General features: G+C 38.5%; 1 protein-coding gene across 1 annotated transcript in view; it reads right to left on the bottom strand.

The window, feature by feature from the left end:
• CNTNAP4 (contactin associated protein family member 4) overlaps window positions 1-21,883 on the bottom strand; it is a 242,231-nt gene that overhangs the window by 104,632 nt on the left and 115,716 nt on the right. The window contains exon 4 of the mRNA XM_081275674.1: window positions 3,622-3,769. Coding sequence (XP_081131800.1) covers window positions 3,622-3,769 — 148 coding nt within the window. The remainder of the gene's footprint in view (window positions 1-3,621; window positions 3,770-21,883) is intronic.

Here is a 21,883-nt window from a genome sequence, read left to right as displayed (position 1 = left end):
TGCCTACCTCCCTCTGCACTGATTGCCCTTCCAGTTTGGGGCTTCACCTTGTCTTATACAAACTAGAACAAAAGCCTCCTGAGGAACATATGCCTCCCTGTTTAAGCCTCCAACCTTACCCATCACTCAGGGCTAAAAGCCCATTCTCAAAAACAAAACAAAAAAGCTAGTGATCAGCACTAGCACTCCTCTTGCTTTCCTGTGCTTGCTTGGAGTGTACCACTTCTATTTGGACTATTTCCCCATGTGAATATATCAATCTTCATCTTAATTTCAAAACCATTGCTATAAATTTGCCTCTAGTGATTTCAATTTGTCAATCACTTTATCCTTCCTACCTTACACTTATGCTACAACATTTTGCATTCAGGGTGTATAATTTTTCTGACATTGCTCACGTCCATCTTTTTCAACACACAAATATATTATTTTAAAATTTCTCTCAAGTGTCAATAAATACTTAAACCACAAACATACGAATGATGCCTGGAGTTATCAAGACCTTGACTTGGCAAAGTCATTTATCTGATTTGAGGTCCTATTTAGCAGGTTAATGTGAGCCTGGACAAAGTTCCTTGTTCCTGTATGTTCACCTTCTTCAATGTCAGGAGATGAGAAGCACCCTGTGTCCCACTCCTGAGTGAACGGCTCTGGCGAGCCCACTAGGAGTGCCATTAACTTAGCCTTCCCCTGGCCAGGCACAGGCAGAAGAGGCTGGTGGGTGGAGGGAAGCCCCAGGCCTCCCCCAAGCTCAGGAGAGGTCTGCTTTATGGGGGCATGGATGGGAGTTGTATGGATAGAGGCTGTGATCCAGGGAATAGACCCTGCCCAGCCCCAACACCACCTTTCCTCTTTGTAGGGATGGCAGGGAAAGGACCTGTATATCTAGAGAAAACTCCACCTGCTCTCGGACCGTGCTACTCAAGAGGGTTGCAAATGAAACCACACAGCTGGCGCTTGAGCACCTGAGACCTTTCTTCTAAGGTGAGAGAAAGCCAGGTTCCCCTGTTCCTGTGACAGACAACCCCGAGTAAACCATGTGGTTCCATCAGCAGAAAATTCTGCTGGTCTCCTCTTAATCCTGCATGAAATAGAGATACTTATGCACCCATTTCACTGTGTGGTTGGAACTAAATCAGGAAAGGCCTATAAAGAGTCGTCTCTGGTACATATTAGCTGGTTAATATGATGGCTCTATAGTATCATGTTTTAATAAAAATTACTATTTTTGCAAGGCTGATTCTATAAACAGGTGGGGAATGTGAGTATGATAACGGTGTAATTTACGGATTAAATCAACTTGATCGAGGGCATTCCCACAACGTTCCTACACCCAACCCATTTTGGGGTTACAATTGGTTATGTATGAGAATATTTTTCCATTAAGTTTATCACTTTTCTTCTTCTAAAAATAATTTGAAATTATGCGACCATCAATTTGCATTGACTCTTGTCATACCATTTTATTATATGTATTTAAATTTTAATTTAAAATCAGTATCGCAACTTCAACCAGGGGTCAGTGAGAGAGGAAACTGACTGAATACATGGATGGTGGGCTTACCCCAAAGATAGCAAATGAAGTCACAGCAAAAGAGTGCTCTCCAGAGTGTCAATCCATGGAAGTGAGAGGTGTTTTGAGTTATTCTGAGTCACATGGCTGCAGAGAAGTCCAAGGAACTGGTACTTTACAGTCACTACCATACAGACACCATGAGTCATGCTTAAGTGTCAGTAAAACAGCATTATGGAATGTGTAGTGTGTGAAATTGAGCAAATTGCTTAATTTCTCTAAAGCCCAGTTTACTCTCCAATAAATGGATGGTTTAAGGATTAAATTAGAATATATAAAAATCCATCAATAACCATGACAACATACCATAACTGTTAGCTCTCATTCTGCTGTGATAAATATTTTGCAAGGTAGCTCCTCTGAATAAGTAGAGAATGTAACTATAAATAGGAAGCATTTTGAAATTTGCTTTACCAACTGTCCATCACACAACATGCAAGTCCTGCTAAACTCTAAGATCCCAAGACATATAAGACTGCCCAGGTCCTAGGTTCAAGAATCTTAATCAGGGAAGGATCATTTTTTAAAGGATGATTCTTCTTTTCAAGTGTGGTCATTGCAAAGTAAGGAGCTAAAACATAATTCAGAAGCCAAGCTGGACTGTGGAAGCCAAGAAAGCCAGCAGTTCAGGCGGACAGATGGTGGGAAGCATGCTGCCCGCTGACTCATCTCTGCCATCCAACAGCTGGGGAGAGCGGGAGCTTGAGTCCTCCACTCAGGCAGAATTGGCTGCTCACCCAGCCCTGCCACTTCCTGTCTCCATGGCTCGAGCAAGGCAACAGCTCTAAGCTTTAGTTTTCTCATTTGCAAAGTGGGGAAATGGAGGAGTTATCTGGCTGTTTTGCAGAATCATCAACTACTTAGCACAATGTATGTAATAAGCACTCAGGAAAAAATATTCTATTTCTAGATTTATGAAATTAATGCTATTAGCTATTATTCCATAGACCCCATAAGGAACCAAAGTTTATTGATCATGTGAGGTGGGTACTGGGAAGAGGAATGAATATATGAGAACTGTGTAATCCCTGTAGGGTGGTCTCTCTGTCAGGCAGTTTCAACAAACTCATTTGACCTCATTATGACTGGTTTTCCTTTTATGTAAACAAAATTAAACAGAACTTAGTTGGGATTACATCAAAAAGTTGATAGGATTATATTAGGGGAAGAAAAAGGCATTATAGCTAAAAAAAGAAATAAATGTTTGCTAGAGGAATAGTGATGTAATAAAACCGAACAGTCTTGAGTTCTTGGCTGGCTTCTTCTGTATCCTAGTTGTGAGACACTGGGCAAATTACTGAATTTCTCCAAACCTCAGACGGCTCATCTGATAATTGTAGATCATATTAACTAACTCATTGTTCGGTAATGAAAGAGCATCTAACAGGATGGTGTGGCTTGAGGTGAACTATCAATAACTCTTAGGTCCCTTCCTCACAAAAAGATATAATAAAATGCCTCATTAAAAGGAGACTAAGTGAAATCTGTGGTTTCTATCTTTTTTATGTGAAAATATTTCAAACACATTTTATATTCTGGCAGAGGTCTTTACTTTCTCTATTAATTTATGCTGAAGGAATAACATATTTAAAAATGAATTAGATGGCATATTATTTTTAGGCTAGAGAGAATAGCATTCTTTGTCTTCCTAACAGTTGACTGGTTATGCTAAATGGACCACTGTCTCTTATTAAATTCAGGGTGCTTAAATGAAGCATCATCAATATAAGCCATAGGAAAAAAATCTCTAATATTTGAAAGTTGAAATCTAGTCAATAATATTATATTTGGAAAAAATACACTCACACATATATCTACAAATATATATTTATGTCCATCTATAAAATGCTTTTGTCCCTGAATTTACTATGGTAAAGTTGAACACTAAAGTCAATATTGACATGAAAATTATTTTCCACACACACAAAAAATCATTCCTATCTTTATATCTCTTTACCTACCTAAGAAGTCAACTTCAGTTTACAGCTTGGCTTTTAAAATATCTCCTTTGATACCTATTTCAGTGTGCTGGATAAACAAATACTTACGGTATGCACACCCAAACACCTCAATCCGCATTCCAATTCTGCCCTTGGGGTTCCATTCCAGGGGGATGAAGCGCAGAAATCTAGCTTTGATGGAAGGCTGGAGTCTGTAGTATACAACACTGTCTGCATTTGCATTTCCTGAAAACCCCTAGAATAAAAGGGAAAGAAGAAAATCAATGTATCTACAAGATGTCCATTTCACTTTGTCACTTGTAACATCTAAGAGCAATTGCTTTTTTCACTATGAAATTGCCACCTTCTTTAAGAAAACCACATTAATATTCTGCCATAATGTCTCTTCATCCACAGAATTTACCATGCCTCCAAACAAATGTTCTCTATATTAAGAGTATCTTTAATTTCACCTTACTCAGCTGTAAGGTATCCCTCCAAAAAGTTTATATGAGATAGCACAGGAATATTCAGAGGTGACATGATCAGATTATGAGAGTTGTAACCTAATCAATGGATTAATCCATTGTATGAACGTAATACTAGCTCATAACTATAGGCAGGTAGTGTGTGGCTGGTGGAAGAAAGTCACTAGGAGCATGTGGGTCTGCCTTTCTCTCTCTCTCTCTCTCTCTCTCTCTCTCTCTCTCTCTCTCTCTCTCTCTGTTTTCTGGAGGCATGACCTGAGCAGCCTTCCTCTGTCACAACCTTCTGCCAACGAGTTCTACCTCACCTCAGGGTCAGAGCAATGAAGTCGGGCAATCATGTACCTAACCTCTGAACCATGAGCCAAAATAAACTTTTCCTCCTCGAAGTTGTTGTTCTCAGTTATTTTGGTCACAGTGACCAAAAGCGGACTAACTTACTCCTCAACCAGTTCACATCTACCATGCCTCCATAAGAATTTCTGTAAAGTTGCAGATTAAATGTACAAGCTTGCTGCTTCCATGGCTGCTAATGTGACAGCACAAAAGGCTTTAGGAAACACTTTCTCAGTATTAAAAGCCATCAAGTGATTCGGCAAAGTCGCTCACATCATTGATGAGTGGGTGAAGTTATTTTGTGTTTCACGTGTTACACTTTCTCATCTCACTCATTAACAAAAACAAAGCATAGTCCCAACATCCAAGTTGGAACGACACCCTGATAACAGGCAGCCAAACTTGATCAACACCCAAAGTCATTAAAGGAAACTGGAGAGAGTAAGAATCAGGAAGGACTTGATTAGACCTTCAGACTCAAGAACTCAAAAGCTCAGAACGATGGTAAGCCAGCACAGTCAAACAGCAGATGAGGAAACCCAAGTTCACAAAGATGAAGAATACATCATATGTTTGCAAGACTGTAGTAGAGCTGGTCCTGTGGAGCAGAGGCAACTGTGGAGTCTGCAGGAACTGGCCCTTGTGAGCCCACAGAAAAGATTTCAAGGGAGCTGTACAGAGTAACAGGCAGGAGTTTGTTAGACATGGTGAGCACTGGGAGGCACAGCACAGAACGGAGTGACCATCTCCAAAAAGAATGGTGTAGTTCTCCCAGAGTCTGGGTTTTTAGAGTTTTTAGAGTTCTTGCCTTATTCTCTCAAAACCCTCTTTGTGATTGATATGTGTAGGTCATGATGACCTGGTCACAAGAGATCCTTAAGGGATTATAATTGACTCTGGTTAGGGGAGGTTGGTCACGCCAGTTCCCATTTTCCAGATGTTTGTCTGCTTTGATAAGGTTTCCAGGCCTGTCACTTATGGGCTCACTTTGATGTATAAGCTGATGTCCTCCCTGTAAGTTTTCTCTCTCTATTTCCCTGCCCCTACCCACCTGCTCATGGCTGACTAACCACGGAACAAAACCACCACAGGGGACGAGCAGGAGCGATGTTGCTTCCACAGTGTCAGGATGCACCACCTGCCACACAGGTCACCTGCACACCCCACCTGCTGCAGCACCCAGCATCTAGGCCACTTCCCTCTCCTCCCCCACGGCACACCATGAGACTTCCCAGAGGAAGAAGACGCATGAAGCAGGAGTGATTCTCCATCCTTCACATTTCATTTTTATTTCTCTCCTCTTCCTCCTTTCTCTTCTGCTTTCTTTTCAAGACTGTAACCACCACCATGTGTAGGAATGACAAGGACTAATGCTACTACATACAAAGACTCATGCCTAGACCACCAAGGGCAACGTTACATGGATGGCCCAAGGCAGAGCAAAGACATTAGGAGCAACAAGACCCTGGAGTCTGATCCTTTGTCTACTTTTCCATCTCACAAATATTCCTTTACTAGCATTCATCAAAATATTTTCTACAACAATAAAAATAATTTGGGTGGAGCTGGGGTTGTGGTTCTATGGCAGATCGCTTGCCTAATGCATAGGAGGCACTGGGTTCGATTCTCAGCACCACATACAAATAAATAAAATAAAAAGGTATTGTGTCTACCTACAAATAAAAAAATAAAATAAAAATTAAAGAAAAGTTGGGGTTTCATAACCAATTTGATTCCCTTTAGCAATCAATTCTCTACCTCCTTTCTGCCGCTAGGGCCCTCAATTTTAAGGCTTATATACCTCAGGCACATCTATGATGACACCTCCAAAATATTAAAAATTGGGGCATCTCTCTCCATCTCGAGTATGACCACCCAGTTCCACAAAGTATCACCTCACCAGAACCACATCCACCTTTCCTTCTTGATCTTTTTTTTAATTTTTCTGTTCCCTACCACCACTCAGACCCCAGAGCTCTTCCCCTACGAGCAGCCAGTAGGATTTATAAAGGTAAATTCAAGTATGCCACCCCACTGGCTTCCTTTACCTTTTGGACAAAACTCAAACTCCTTTCCGAACATAACACCCTCCGTTGTGCTTTAGCCCCCCTGGGCCTCCTGGAACAAGCCAAGCTCAGTCCTGCTAGGACCCGGGGACCAGCAGTAGGCTCTGCTCTGAAAGGGTTTCCAGATCCTAAAACTAGCTCTTCCCATCGTCTCGAGTCTTAACTGAAATATGACCACCTGGGACAGGCCCCTCCCATCCCAGATCTCAGCAGAGCCCCTGGCACCCCCCTGTCACATCTTCTTTCCACATTTTCTTCATAGTTTTCACTGAGGCGAGGTCTTCTCTGGTTTGTCATTTGCTCGTTTCTCTTCTCCCCCCACGAGGCACACTTACTAAGGCAGGATCTTTATGTCCTTCCATCTGTATTACTGAGCTTGCTTGTTTAAAGTGGTCCCTAGTATTAGGTAGACACTTATACTTGAGAAAAACTGGGCTTGAAACAAAGTTCTGAGGGTTTCTCCACCACAGGGACTCTCAGAGCAGGCCACGTGCTAAGGTAAAATGGGCACTTCACTGCCCATGACAGGGACCGTCATCCAACCTGTCTCAAACATGCGTAGTCACAGAGATAACAGCACCTCCCCCCATTTTATCACTATTTTTGATTTCTGTTGTTGCTTTACAGAGCATATTCCTAGACTAATGTTTCCCAGAACATAATGAATAGGAGAATACTGTTTAATTCCAAAGATACTTGGTCTCTGATCATCAGCCCTTTCTTTCTAGAAAGTTATGTCTTGTTCGACTGGTCAGTATTTTTTACTGAGGGTTTAGTAAGAAAGATTTGTCACGAGCCATCCATGGGCTGTGAGTGGGCCACCCCGCATGGAGCCTGGTGGATAGGAACATCTGGTGTCTGGGAACTTCAGGTGGACGTTTCCTCTGGTTAACTGCCCTGACACATTGTGAATTTCTACCCAGCTTTGTCACATCCCACTCAGCACCTGAGATGGGTGTGACCTGCCAAGATGTTGAAGCTAGACTCTACCCTTGAAACCTTATCCCTGCCTTTGATGCACCTCCTTAAATAAACCACGGGAGCCATCTTTCCTTTGTCTAGTTCCGGCTCTTGTGTGGAATGGACCTATCAAGGGCTCCACTTTTGCAAGTACATTTTTGATTCTTTGTCTTTTGTTCTTCACTAATTACTTTAGACTTTAAGTTCTCAGGTGGCTTACAACCTCCTCTGCAGGAAGAAGAACTCCCACCCCATGAGAGGCTGGCTGTCACTCCTTATAAAGATGAACTATTTTACACTGTGCTACCCCACCGTCATTCTCACCTGACTTCCACAACACCATGGTCTTTATTTCTGTAGAAACCAAATAATGCTCCATGTTTGCCTAAAAAATTCCATGTTCATTTTTTCTGTTTTTTTTTCTTCTTTGCTTTGCTCTAGAGCACTGTTTCCCAAACTTGGACTGCACAATAAAACATCCAGTACTCACATCCTAAGCACTGTTGTGCACGTGTGTGTGCGTGCGTGTGCATGTGTGCACCCATGTCTCCACAAGCTCTCCACATCAAGGTCATGGCAGCCAGGTTGAGAACCTGGTCTGTAGACATCCAGGTCTAATCCATAGCAGCATGTTGTCTAATCAGACCTTGCAGTTGCCGGGTGCCTCTGGCTGCCTAAGACAATCCCTAATCATCATCCCTTGCCAAGTTACAGCTGAATGATTAATTAGCTAACACTCCAAAAGATCTCACTTTTTTTTTCAAAATTAATGTAAGTTCATAGGTTTAGATAGACGCCACTGAAATTATTTCAGCATCTTAAGGGATTAGGAGAGAAGGTGCAGAGTTACAGGGACAGGTCCATATGTGGAATGGGAGCTCGATAAAGGGCAACTGTGGCTTTCTTCGTAAGACCTGATTGATTTATGAGTTAATTAAATTTTGAAAACATGAAGAACTATAAAATAGGTATTTGTAGATTTTTTTTGCTTGATTATCTTGGTTTTTGTCGACACTGGGGATTGAACCTAGGGCTGCTTAACCACTGAGCCATGTCCCCAGCCCTTTTTATTTTTTTATTTTGAAACAGGTTCTTGCTAGGTTGCTGAGGCTGGTCTTGAACTTGCAATCCTCCTGCCTTAGCCTCTCAAGTTGCTGGAATTACAGACATGTCCCTCAACTAAAATACATACTTTGTATAAGTAATGAAAATATCTTCATTGGCATGTTCTAAACTTTTAGCAAAAAAATCTCATACCAAATTGTTGTGAGGTTCAGGGTATGAGACTTTAAGCACATTTCAGTCAAATCTGAGTTTTAAATGGACATGTATTAATTTTATAATATTTAGTGAAATAAATAAGTACACAAACATAGGGAGCATGTACAGTGGTACAGCAGGGAGAAGCATCATTTAGGATCACTCTGGCTACCTTCAATAACTTTTAAATGTCAAGGTCATTTGGGAAAAAAAAACATTATTTATTAATTAAATTTATAGCATTTCCATTATTTTGCTCTACTTTTTTAGAATTTTTTAATACTTAAGATAGTGAGGACTCTGGATTTCAATAGATATGGGGAAAATTTTCAGAACATGTGTGAATGAGGCATGGGATTGAACTACATTACTTTATAAATGGAAGTCTGAGGTACGCTATCAAGTTTCAAGTGCATCTCCTTTGCTTATGAGACTTTCTCCAATATGCTGTTTCATAAAGAAATACATAAATTGAAATGTTTCCCTTTCTTTAAATTATTTTGCATGTGCCCATGCAGTGCTGAAGATTGAAGCCAGGGTCTCATGCCTACTACCTACTACCACAGAGCAATATCCCAGCCCTCTCTTTCTCTTTACAAGATTTTATCGCAGGGACATGTATATCTTCCTTCAAGGATTCTGAATTGTAGTGTAAGCCAGAGACAATTAAGGTACTTTTTAGAAATGCAGATTTCTGGGTCCCTCACCTCACAGATCACATCTGCAGGTGGGGGCCTGTAATCTCCATTCCTAATACACGCCAAGCTAATTTTGGTGTCTTGGTCTTTGACACTTTCTTTAAACATTTTTCCGGTTTGTCGATAAATTCTGCTCTTTTGTCCTCTCAATTTTACATCAAAACTTTTCAAAAAAGGAAAAGATTTTAGAAGAGTTCACTAGGGTTAACCTCCAAGGAGAAATAAGCAACGTCCATTTACAATGCTATAACAAAATACCATTGGCTGAGTAGTTTATACAACAGAAATTTGTTTCTCATAGTTCTGGATCTGAAGGCTGAGAAGTCCAAGCTCAAGACTCTGGCAGTTTTGGTGTCTGGTGGAGATCTATTTCCTGGCTCAAAGAAAACTGCTTTCTTGTGGTGTCCACACATGATAGAAGGAGCAAGGGGGGTCTTGTGGGTCTCTTTTATAAAAGAGCCGGGAGAATCTTTAAAAGATCCCACTTCCTAAAACCACTGCCTTGCAGGTTAGAATTCCAACATGTAAAGTTTGGGAGAAGGCATGCATGCAGACTATAGCAAGAAGCAAATGTATCCTAGAGTATCAATTTAAGTATCTTCAACATGGAAGTTTGTGGCTCAGCATTAGACCCAGCTGAAATGTACTGCAGAGCTTGAATATTAACAACAATTCTGTGAAGTGGTTATTTTTGTACCCACTTTACAACTGAGGAAAATGAAAATTATAGAGGTTATGTGCCTGAAGTCACTTGGCTAGAAAGTGGCAAGGCAAGAATTCAATTCCAGACTTTTCTGATTCCAAAACCCATCATTTAACTAAGTCATCAATAGGCATCACTCCAACAGAAAATCAACCTACCCTGAGGAGGAAACGTGATACATTATCTGAGACTCCTCTCCTTTTTCTCATAATTGATATTTAAAATATTTTACACATTTGAGAAGAATGCAATTTAGATTATTGCTGAACAGTGACGCAGTTTCTATTTGCTGACTTTTACAGACAAAAGTTATTCTATCAAGCTTTATTTACAGTTTCTCAAAATTACTAGAGTAGGGTAAAAATAAAATACAAAAAATGTTCAGTAATCAGTAAGTCTCTTGCACAGAAATAGTAACTTCCTAATAGATGCAGAATGTAAAAGAATGTATCATGATATCATGTGAAATATCTAATTAAGATGATCTGTTGTACATGATAAAAATAAAAAAAAACTTAATTGTATTTTTCTTTGCCTTTAGACTTGATAATTGTGAAATTCAGTGAGGTGTCCATAGACGGTTTAGAAATGCATTCTGTGTAAGATAATTTATGAAGCTAATGAATTAAAGTTTCTCACAGGATTTCAAATATTTCCTAAGTGATTCTAAAGTTTATGAAGAGGTACAATTGCAATGACTTCTTTATCAGATGTTAGTTGAACAACTCATGTATTTTGATACACTTTTAATAAAATTTTGTATAAAAATGTATTTTATACAATGTATAAATGTATAACAAATAAACAATAAATGTATGTATAAAATGTATTTTTATGCATTTTCCAAGACATATAAAGTGAGATGCACACACAGCAATTTTGAGGAGATTTAAAACATCTCTAGAATAAATCAGAAACATGGGATCAATTGCACACAGAGAAGACCATATAAATTGGTCCAACTCCAGCAAAAATACATAGCAGCTGCACTAGAAATTTAACACAACAAACAGGCAAACATGAAAATATTCTTGTCATTACTGGTATCTCTTAGGATGACAAGCCCTAGTGACCTATATGTGACCTACACATGAACCTGCTCCCAAGTTCGACTCATTTTGACACAGCTAACATACAGACATTAAATAAATCACAGCAACATGCTATCAAACTGAAACCATTTCTTCATTTTATGATGCCACTCATAAATCTTTACTAAGTGTGTCTCCCAAGACGTTATCTAGCATGGAAAAGTGCAAAGAAAAAAAACAGGTAATTTGCAAACATAAACCTAGATAAGAATAACTTTAAGTATATGTTGAACAGGACGTTAAAACCACATCTAGAAAAGATGCCTCCATCTTAAATGTGAATGTAATTATTTTATCGAAATAGGGAAATTGCAATTGACTGTCAATCAATTTAAAATGTTTTCATCTTCACAAAAATCTAAATTTAAATCTAAATTTTCAAAATAAAAGAGAATAGAATTCTGTTAATATAAAATCAATTTCTATCACCCTTCAGAAAATATTCCGTATCTTTAAAATATTTTTTTGAAGAAGCATGATTTTTTTTTCAGTGCTGGGGATGGGACCCAGGGCCTGGGGTATGCTAGGTAAGCCCTCTCCCACTGAGCTACCTCACTCTTCTTGGGCATCAAATGATTAACAGTAGTTCAGTGAGGAGTGCCATTCATTGTACTGGAATCTATGGAGACCCAGGTTGGAAAATAGGCTGTCTAGGTCCTTTTAAAATAGAAAGGTTTGAATTCTCAAGACAGAAAGATCAAATGGTGAGCAGAGGAAAAGCACATGAAAGGTACAAACTTGACTATAGTCCACAGCCATTGTTGAAATACAGCAATAAATTGTTATAAGGAAGTGCACGTACAGGTCACAAACCTTACATTTATATCAGTGTATTATAGGTACAAATGTGTGGAAGTCTGAATTTTTAGTGAGACAGAAAACAAGAGTTAACCACTCTTATGGTAGTGCTAGAGTGGAAAAATCTGGACAACCCCCCTGCTGGAGTGAAAAACAGGTAGTGAGCTCAACAGACAATAAAATACTAAATGTATTTAGTGCAATGCAAACCCAGAGAGGCCATCCCACCATTGAAGGCTTTTTCTCTTTAGAGATGACTCAAGGATTCCTGGAGAGGAGAAACACAAGCCTGAAACTTCACTAGAGTAGAGAGCAAGCCTTGGTTCTGATCCCTGAAGGAGGAGAACACCTTGTTGGTTTCTACATTTTAAGTCAGAATGCAGGGATCTGTAATTTAGGATAGAGGGTAAGGCAGAGAGGCACACAGGAGCTCTCACAGAACAAAGGTGAGAGTCAATGTTCCTTGTTGCCTGCAGGAGTAACGAAAGTATACTCTGTAGAGGGGCATCCTTCTAGGCCTCAACTTGGCTGTTTAATCTCTCTTATACAATGTCCTACACAAAATAGAAAGTAATAAAACTCCAGAACAAAACTGTTCTCAAAGGGAAACTTATTGTCTTGAATATATAGAGATATGTGTATATACATGCATATTCACACTTGCATATTTCACACACATACATATCACTCTATTTAATAATTTCAAGAAAATTGGACAAAGTAAAATTCAATGACTTTCCTTAGATCCCTCAGAAAACTGAGGTTTCATGGTACTATAGAATGAATTATACCCTCTTCAAATTTGTATGTTAAAGTCATAACCCCCAATGAGATGGGGATTGTAAATGGACCCTTTGAGAGATAACTAGGTTCAGATGAGATGGCGAAGGTGCCCCACCAAGGGAATTAGTGCCCTTCTAGAACAAAAAGAGATACCTGATCTCTTTTTTCTCTACATACCATTAAGGGTACCAACAGGAAAGCACACACTTCAAGCCAAAAAGAATGCCCTAATGAGAAACCAAACCAGCCAGTACCTTGATCTTGCACTTCCCAAACTCCACAACCATGAAAGGGAAGTGTTGTTTAAGCTACCCTCTCCTTGGTATATTGTTATAGTGATCCAACCAACTAAAACACATGACAAACCACCACCCTGAATCTGGAGGGATGAGATCATACCAAGAACCTCAGCCAAGATCTGCCTGATCTGGAACAGAAGCCACTGGCTAATAGAGAATCGTATTTGGTAATTTTAGTGAATTGTTGGAGGCTGAGTGGAGACTAACAGGAGAGTGAGAACATCCTGACAACCGCAGCCTTAGAGAAGCCCTCACATCTCTGTGGGCTTTGCCTCTAGGAACTCTTCCACAGTTTCTGTGAGGGTTGAAAAAGAGATCTTCTTCTGGTCTAAGAGAAGGAACAAGTAATCGTCATGAAATGTGCCCAGAGTGTCCTCCAATAACCAAAGCTTACTGTCCCAGGGAAAAGACTATTCCAGAGCCTGTCCCAGTTAGGAGAGGGTACCCCTCCCTCTCCAGTCTCCCAAACCCTTCTGCCTCATCTAAGGGAAAAGGAATTGAGAGCAGTCATGACTCCCAAAAATAGACTGGAAACTCAGGAGCCAAGAAGGGGAAGGGGCAGGGAGAACATGCACTGGACAATACTTGGGAAGGTGACAGTTCTGAGATAAAAGGCCACTGGAAACACCAACATGTAATAGGAATGGTACAGCTCCTCTCCCACCCTCATATTATACCACCACACCAATAAGCCCCCCAAGATAATATTAGCAGGTAACAGCAAAAAGGATGGAAAAACATACACTGTGCCTGAAGAGGATCCGAAAGTCAAGAGAAGAGACAAAAACAAGGGCACTAGATGAATTTGAAGCCATGTATCTGTCACCTATGTCCCCTGCAGCAAACATTAACTATACCCTAATTCCTAGTTAAATCAATATAAAACCTCACACTAGTGACCTTACTAAAGACGACACATCCAGTTGCAAAAAAAAAAAAAAAAAACAAAAACAAAGCATGCCAACAGACAAGAAGAAACAGTCTGAAAAGACAAAATAATCATCAAAACCAGACTCACATATACTACAGATGTTGGAATTATCACTATGAGTTTAAAACAACTGATTCATATGTTAAGAGCTCTAATGGAAAAAAAGGGTCAACATGCAAGAACAGATGGGTAATGTAAACAGAAAGATGAAAACTCTAAGAATCAAAGGGGAATGTTAGAAATAAAAACACCATAGCTGAAATGAAGAATGCCTTTGATGGGCACATCAATAAACTCAGCACAGACAATGGAAACATCAGTGCAGTTGATGATAAGATGCAAACTTTCCAAAGTATAATACAAAAGGAAAAAATAAATAAATAAATAAAAGAGACTATCCCAGAATCAGGACAATTAGAAAAGTTGGAACAAATACATAATTGGAATACCAGAGGAGAACAAGAAAATTAAGCAGAAGAAATATTTGAAGTTATAATGGTCAATAACTCTCTGAAATTAATGACAGATGCCAAGCAGGAAGATCCAGGAAGCTCAGACAATATCAATCAAGTTAAAAACCAAAATACAACTACACTGAGTCATGTCATATTCAAATGATAGAAAACCAAAAACAAAGAGAACATCTTCAAAGAAGCCCAAGGTGGGGGAGGGGGAATTGAAAAATAGAGAATGTGTTCCAATTTGTTTTGTGTTGTCAGGACAACCTTGATAACCAAATCTGACAAGAAACTTACAAAAAGAAAAATAAAAGCCACTCTCACTCATGAACATAATATCCAACAATCCTTTAAAAAAATCATTGCAAAGTGATTTTAGAATACATAAATATAGAAAAAAAAGTTGATGAATTATGCCTTCCTCAGTTTATTCTAAGAATGGAAGGATTAACATTTAAAAATCATTTGATGTGATTAATTAAAGAAAACATTGTTTTCTCAACACAGGCAGAAAGTGTTTAATAAAATCCAATATCCACACATGATTTCTCAGGTAGGCAGAGAATTTCCAACTCTTTAAAGAGTATCTACAGAAGCCTTACAGCAAGCCTGACACAGTGTAGAAAATGCTGAGAGCCGCTTTGAGTTCAGAAATGAAACAAGTACATTCTGTATGGACCCTTTCGTTCAATATGCAGTGAAGAATATACTATTTTGTACAATATAGGCAAGAAAAATAGTTAGCAGGTAATACAGATGGAACAGGAAGAAATAACACTATAATTATCTATAGTTTGTACAATAGTGTCTATAGAAAATTTTGAATACCAACTACCGTGCACTTAAGTCTGCTGAATGAAAGTCTATTCACAGAGTGAATTTTTTAAATAGGATCATTTACATCAGCATCAAACTACATTATTTAGCCATAGAAGAAAGCTAATGAAATATGTTTAGGAACTCTGCCTAGAAAATTATAAAATATCATTGAGAATAATTTAAAAAGTAGAAGATTCAATCATCTACAAACTAATATTTAGATTTAATCAAATCAAAAGCAAAGGGGGTTATTTATATTTAGATATACAAATTTATAAACTGATATAAATTCTTATGTGGAAACATAAAGGGACAGTAACCACCAAGATATTCATAAATAAAAACAAACTCCTAGCCTAGCATGATGGTACATACCTGTAGTCCCTGTGACTCAGGAGGCTGAGGCAGGAAGATGGCAAATTTGAGGCCAGCCTCAACAACCTAGCAATACTCTCAGCAATTTAACAAGATCCCACCTCAAAATAAAATATAAAGCCAGGCACAGTGGCACACACCTGTAATCCCAGCTGAAGCAGGAGAATCACAAGTTCAAGGCCAACCTCAGCAATTTAGGGAGGCACTAAGCAACTTGGTAAGACCCTGTCTCATTTAAAAAAAAAAAAAAGAAAAAAGAAAAAAACATTTTTTAAAGGGCTAGGGGTGTAGCTTAGTAGTTAAGTGCCCCTGGGTACAATCCCCAGTACCAAAACAAACAAACAAAAGACAGAATAATATATAAAAGGGACTAGGTTTGTAGTTCAGTGGTAAAACATTCTTGGTTTCAATCCCCACTACCAAAAACAAACAAACAAACAACAAAAAAAATTGTGGGAGTTTTTAAAAACTGTTATCAAGTCTTATAATTATTATAAGAAATTTTTAAATGCCATATTGACAAAAGATTACTGAAATAGATCATTAGAACTGAAAAGAGATTCAACATATATGGACAGTGGATTTTCTTTTTACAATGTTTGCAACATAGAACAGTGTTGGGATGCAACTATTTTAAATACATGATGATGGGTCAGTTGGATATACACTGTAAAAAGAGAATGTTTTAAAGGTTGATTGCTACCTTAAATCACATCAGAAATGAATTCCAGAAAGATTCTAGTCATAAACTTGAAAGGCAAAACAAGAAATAGTTACTAGCTGACACTGTAACTGAATATATTCACTACTTTGAGGATCACAAAGATTTCTTAAATATGGCACAAAAGCAGTAACCATAACAGGAAATTGATAAATTAGAACATACTAGGAATTTCAGTTCATCTAAAGATGTTATAATAGAAAGAGGAGCCACATAGTGGGAGAGCTATTTTTCAGTATCCAGAATATAGGGAGAATTATGAAGGAATAAGAAAAAGACAAAAAGAAATATCTACATAAGGACAAATCTATACCTTATTAGTCATGGGGCAATTGCAAATTAAAATCAGTGTGAGAGTTCTGCACAGATCAAGATGGCTAAAAATAAGAGAAATAATAAAAAGTTAAAACAAAGGAAAGCAATGCCTAGTGTTACCAAGACTATAAAGTTGAAGCTGTGGGTATAGCTCAGTGGTTAAATACAACCCTAAGCATCTGTGAGGCCCTGTCTTCAAGCCTCAGCACCAAAAAAATAAGTCAGTTTATTTTCCAAAAGAACATGGAGCAAATAGAATTTTGATGCACTGCTGTTGAGAGTGTGTAAATGAGTATAATCTCCATCAAAATTATTTCACATTTTCTACTGGAGTTAAACATACATATACATATTTAATGAGCTGGCAATTCCTCTGTAAAGAATGTGCCCAACAGAAGAGCAAGCAGTTTTCCAGGTACCAAAAGACATGCCCATGAACTTTCTTAAAGTAATATCCATGAGATTCCCAAAGTACAATTTGCCTGTCCAGTTGCAGAGTGGATAAGTAATTGGGATATATTCTACAATGAGATATTCTGAAGCAATATAAACAAAGCAATGAACCTGTCCACACCAACAGGAGTGCATTTCACAAGTATAATGTTATCCCAAGAAGCCAGGTGTGCAAAGGTTGATGTTGTTGGAATCTTTTGTGTCTCTTTCAAAACAGGCAAGTAGAAAGTCCTGGTAGTGACTATTTGAGGAGAGTGGGAGGGAGTATGTGCAGAGAGGGCAGGAAAGCAAATGGTTGAGACGCTGCCTGCGTACTCTTGGCCTGTGATCTTTACATATTCATTCTTTGATAATTCAATGAACTGCGTACAGAAGTACGTTCATCTTTTTCTTGATGTGTGTTATATCACTATAAAAAAATTGAATGAAAATAATCATGCTGGCTATGAAAAAGAAATATATCCTTAACATGCAGTTCAGTGAAGATAATCAAGATTTTAATTTTTGCATGTACTTAACTGAAAGCAAAAAAAAAAGAAGACGTTGAAGAATACCTCATTAAAATTATATTTCTCACTTTTGTGCTTTTCTATAGATCATTAAGAACACCATGAGAAATACCTTTCAACTTCGGATTTTAGATATCATATAATTTATCATGCATTATACCATAAAGAGCTCCATTAACATCTTTCATTTTTCCATTAAATATTGCATGGAATAATGACATTCTTATGACCATTATCATTAAAATAACTATTGTTCAGTGCTGAAAGAATACTACTGAGTTCCCCATTAGGGACATCATGAAACTCAAAGTAAATGATTCCTCACTCACCTCTCCATTCTATTAATGTTTTTATAAGTCATTCTAATATATTGATTAGCTTTCAGGGGGCTTCAAAATGTCATTTACTTATTAAATGAATCACTAATCATTTTCCCAAGTGGAAATTTAAATATGTGTCTTAGAAAGAGATTTAAAAATCGACCAATCTTTCCAAGCAGATTAAAATAAAATACCTACTTCATTATACTGAAGTTGAAAAATTGGAATGATCAAAAATTTGGATCGAGTTAACCAGTCCATGAGCTTAAGTTCACGGCTCTCATTTCAGCCTCTGAAGTCATATGTGAGTTAATATTTATTAATTATAGTATTAATGTGTATCACACATATATTAATATGTGGTTTATATTGTGATATACATTTAACACTACACACATCTTTTAGCTGATGACTGCTGTGTCATCACATAAATCCTGACTCACATTTTCATAGAAGCTACATGTAGGTAGATGCTGCATAAACTCTGACATGTGCCTAATTCCAGTGTTGAGATTTAGCAGATACAAAGATTCATGGTCTCCATGGTATTCTTTATTAAGGTTTCTGGCAGCTTTAAATTTTGCTGAATATCTTTAGACTCCACAGACAAAAACATTATGCTGTGTTATTTGGGGATGTTTGAACATAGTATTCTGTAAAATTTGGTCATACAATTAAAGTTTTGTCTCAGAGAAAGTCAAGACAGACTATTTTATTTAGTAATAAAATAATCGAGGAGCAAAAAAAAAAAAAAATGTGCAGGCTTTCTTAGCATATTCTCCACCGTAAGAGACTAACTCATTTGTCCTCTGAGAGCAGAGGGTGAATAAATTCATATGGTAGACATTGAGTTGGAGAGACTGGCGCAAAATTTTGTTTCAATCAATAATAACACCTGCCTGCTTGCATTGCGTTTTGAAATACTGCCAGATGTAAAAACAAACCCGTGAATGTCTCACATACCCATGGGTAACTTGATATAGATAAATGGAACAAAGAATACAGAAATCCTAAATGTTTTAATGCAATGTGCTCCATTTTTAATGCTAAGATGTCTGAGGCTGGGGAAATGCTCAACCCAGATGACACAGACTCATTTATTTCATGTTCAAACAAACTCTTTTATCTTCGCAGACAACTTTTTTCAAATGCCAACTCATTACTCCACCAATAAGTGAAATAATACTGCCTTCATGCCCTCCCCATGAACAGAAATGAAGGTACACTATCCAGACCTCTGGTCCCAAGATGCAAGTGTGACCCAAGAAAACTAGACAATCCTGACTCTTATTAGGTGGGATCTATCACTGAATTGCTGGGGAAACTTGAATTAGAGAGATTCCGATTTCCTCCTCCATACCCGGTGGCTCAAAATACTTCCCAAGTTTGAAATATAAATCAAGTCAAAGACATCAACATCTTCCTATTTCATAATGAGCCTTGATAAAGTGAAGCTGTGGCTGGTGTGTCACACCAAGAGTCTTCATGGTGTGACATGCTTGCAGATGCCTTATTAGCCTGATTCTGAATCTCATTATTGGGGCTTAAAACCCAAGCCACCCAGCTAGGGAGTCAAAGAGAAATACCAGCTCCTCCAAAAGTACTTTGATCAAAGTGACAATTCTATTTGTGAAATAAAGCCAACTTGTTATTGAATAAAGCTTCTTATTCAAATGTAGTTGACAACTTGTATTTTTTTTTTCTTTTTCTGTTCTCACAGTGCTGGGGATTGAATCCAGAGCCTAGTGCCTGCTAGGCAAAAAGCACTCCACCACTGAGTTACACAACCATCCTTCGACTATATATATACATTTTTATATATAAGTTTACACACAAACACACACACACACACACACACACACACACACATTATACTAGAGATGGAACTCTGGGCACTTTACCACTGAGCCACATCCCCAGCCCTTTTAATTTTTTATTTCGAGACAGAGTCTCATCAACCTGCTTAGGCCCTCACTAAGTTGCTCAGGCTGGCCTCAAACTCGTGATCTTCCTGCCTCAGCCTTCTGATTTGCTGGGATGACAGGCATCACCACCACACCTGGTTCCTTTGACAATATCAAGACAAAGCATATCAGGAAAATACTTCCTAGAAAAGTTAAACAAAAAATACTTTTAATTTCTTTAACACAGAGTTTTATTTCCTGTTTAACTGGTTTGTCTTTGCATTATAAATTTTGGAAATTATACTTCAGTCAGAGTAACTATAGCACCACGCATCAAGAAGAAGTTCCTAAATATCCATACTGTTTCCATTTCAATGCAACTAAAATTGGTTGATCAACATTTGAAGAATATTTCAAAGGCGTATAATCAATTCAAATATAGATAACTTACAGATATTTATATCTTCTGAAGTCAGTTTGTGAAGGATATTGCAAATGGATATTGTGTTAGTGTCTTAAAGTCTGCTTATTTGAATTTTAAGAAACCATATTACATAATACACAGAAAAGCCATAAGTATTTCCATAAGGAATCAGCTAAGATGCCTGGCTGCTCTCTACAGACAAAGGAATTAAAATGAACCAATCTGAGGACAAACTCTACCCGTATCCCAAAGGGACAGTTTGGGGCTGATTGTTTTACCCTTAAATGATATTTATCTCAATGCCACATGCAGTGTAGAGTCTATTGCACCATACATTCAAATTTTCTTTTGAATTCTTCCAGAACAGTCACAAATTTTTAGGCCATAGTTGTAACAATAATGAATAAAAGAATTGCAGACACAAAGACCTATCTGGCTTTGCTCCCTCAGGTCTGGAAAGCACGACTCTGTAAGAACCGGAATACAAATCCTCCTCGAACACGGGCACCTTAGCAATTCCTCAGGGGCTCTCCTCTTGATTGAGTGGCAGAGGGTGAATCAGGTGATGTGGTACTGAATGCACATTCAGAGAACGACATCTGAAACCAACATTTCTTACTATGAAACTCTATTTCTCATTATAGGGAGGTCTTGGGGAAGTTATAGTCTTTATTGTATATTAAGTACAGTTTTCCGGCTTACCATGGGAAATTTGAAAAACCAACAAGTAGTTGATAATTAAGTGAATTATCAATTAATTTATTTCGATTCTGTTTTAAGGAAGCCTCCTACCTTTCAAAGATTTGTACTGAAATATTTAAGAAGGAAAGGGTAGAATTTTTGCAAGTTGTTTCAAAATGATATAGGGGGTGAGCCATACATGAGAGAAGTCCTCAGACAGGATTGGCCGGCCATGGTTGGATCATGGGTGACACAAGGGGGTTCATTTTTCTATTTTGCAATTTGTGTACAAGGAGTGAATGTGGGCAGGGGTAGTTACAAAGGTTAATTGAATTGGCACAGGTAAGGAGTTTAGCATATTTACAACCTCATGTTTTCCTTTAAAATATTTCTTTACTTACTATAGGCATATATTTGAAACATTCCTAGCTGACAGGCAAGAAGCTTATTTATTTTGATATATCTAGTTAACTTAATAGTTCTCAAGGTACCATATTGTTGAGAGCCACAGCCGAAGGGGCCCCAGCAGACTTCCAGCTGCCAGCAAACTTTCAGACTGCCAGCTGATGATTGGCTCACAGCGGCCACAGCCAAAGGGGCCCCAGCAACACCTAGCTGATTGGCTCCTCTTCGGTGATGCTCATTGGAGATGCTCATTGAGCTGTTTCCCTGCCCTTTCAGACTGCCAGCTGATGATTGGCTCACAGTAGCCCCAGCAACATCTAGCTGATTGGCTCCTCTGCGGTGATGTTCATTGGGCTGTTTCCCCACCCTTCAGACTGCAAAGCTGATGATTGGCTCACAGCGGCCCCAGCAACATCTAGCTGATTGGCTCCTCTGCGGTGATGCTCATTGGGCTGTTTCCCTGCCCTTTCAGACCACGGAGCTGCTCATTGGGGGACTTTTTTGGCTCCGCCCACGCGACCCAGCCAACCAGCCTCAAGAGCAGGAGGATTGTGGCAGGTGGAGAGGCATGTGTTG

This window comes from Spermophilus citellus, assembly GCF_964194105.1.
Source record: "Spermophilus citellus genome assembly, chromosome: 18".
In the NCBI taxonomy this organism is placed as follows: domain Eukaryota; kingdom Metazoa; phylum Chordata; class Mammalia; order Rodentia; family Sciuridae; genus Spermophilus; species Spermophilus citellus.
This window is presented reverse-complemented; position numbering and strand designations above follow the sequence as displayed.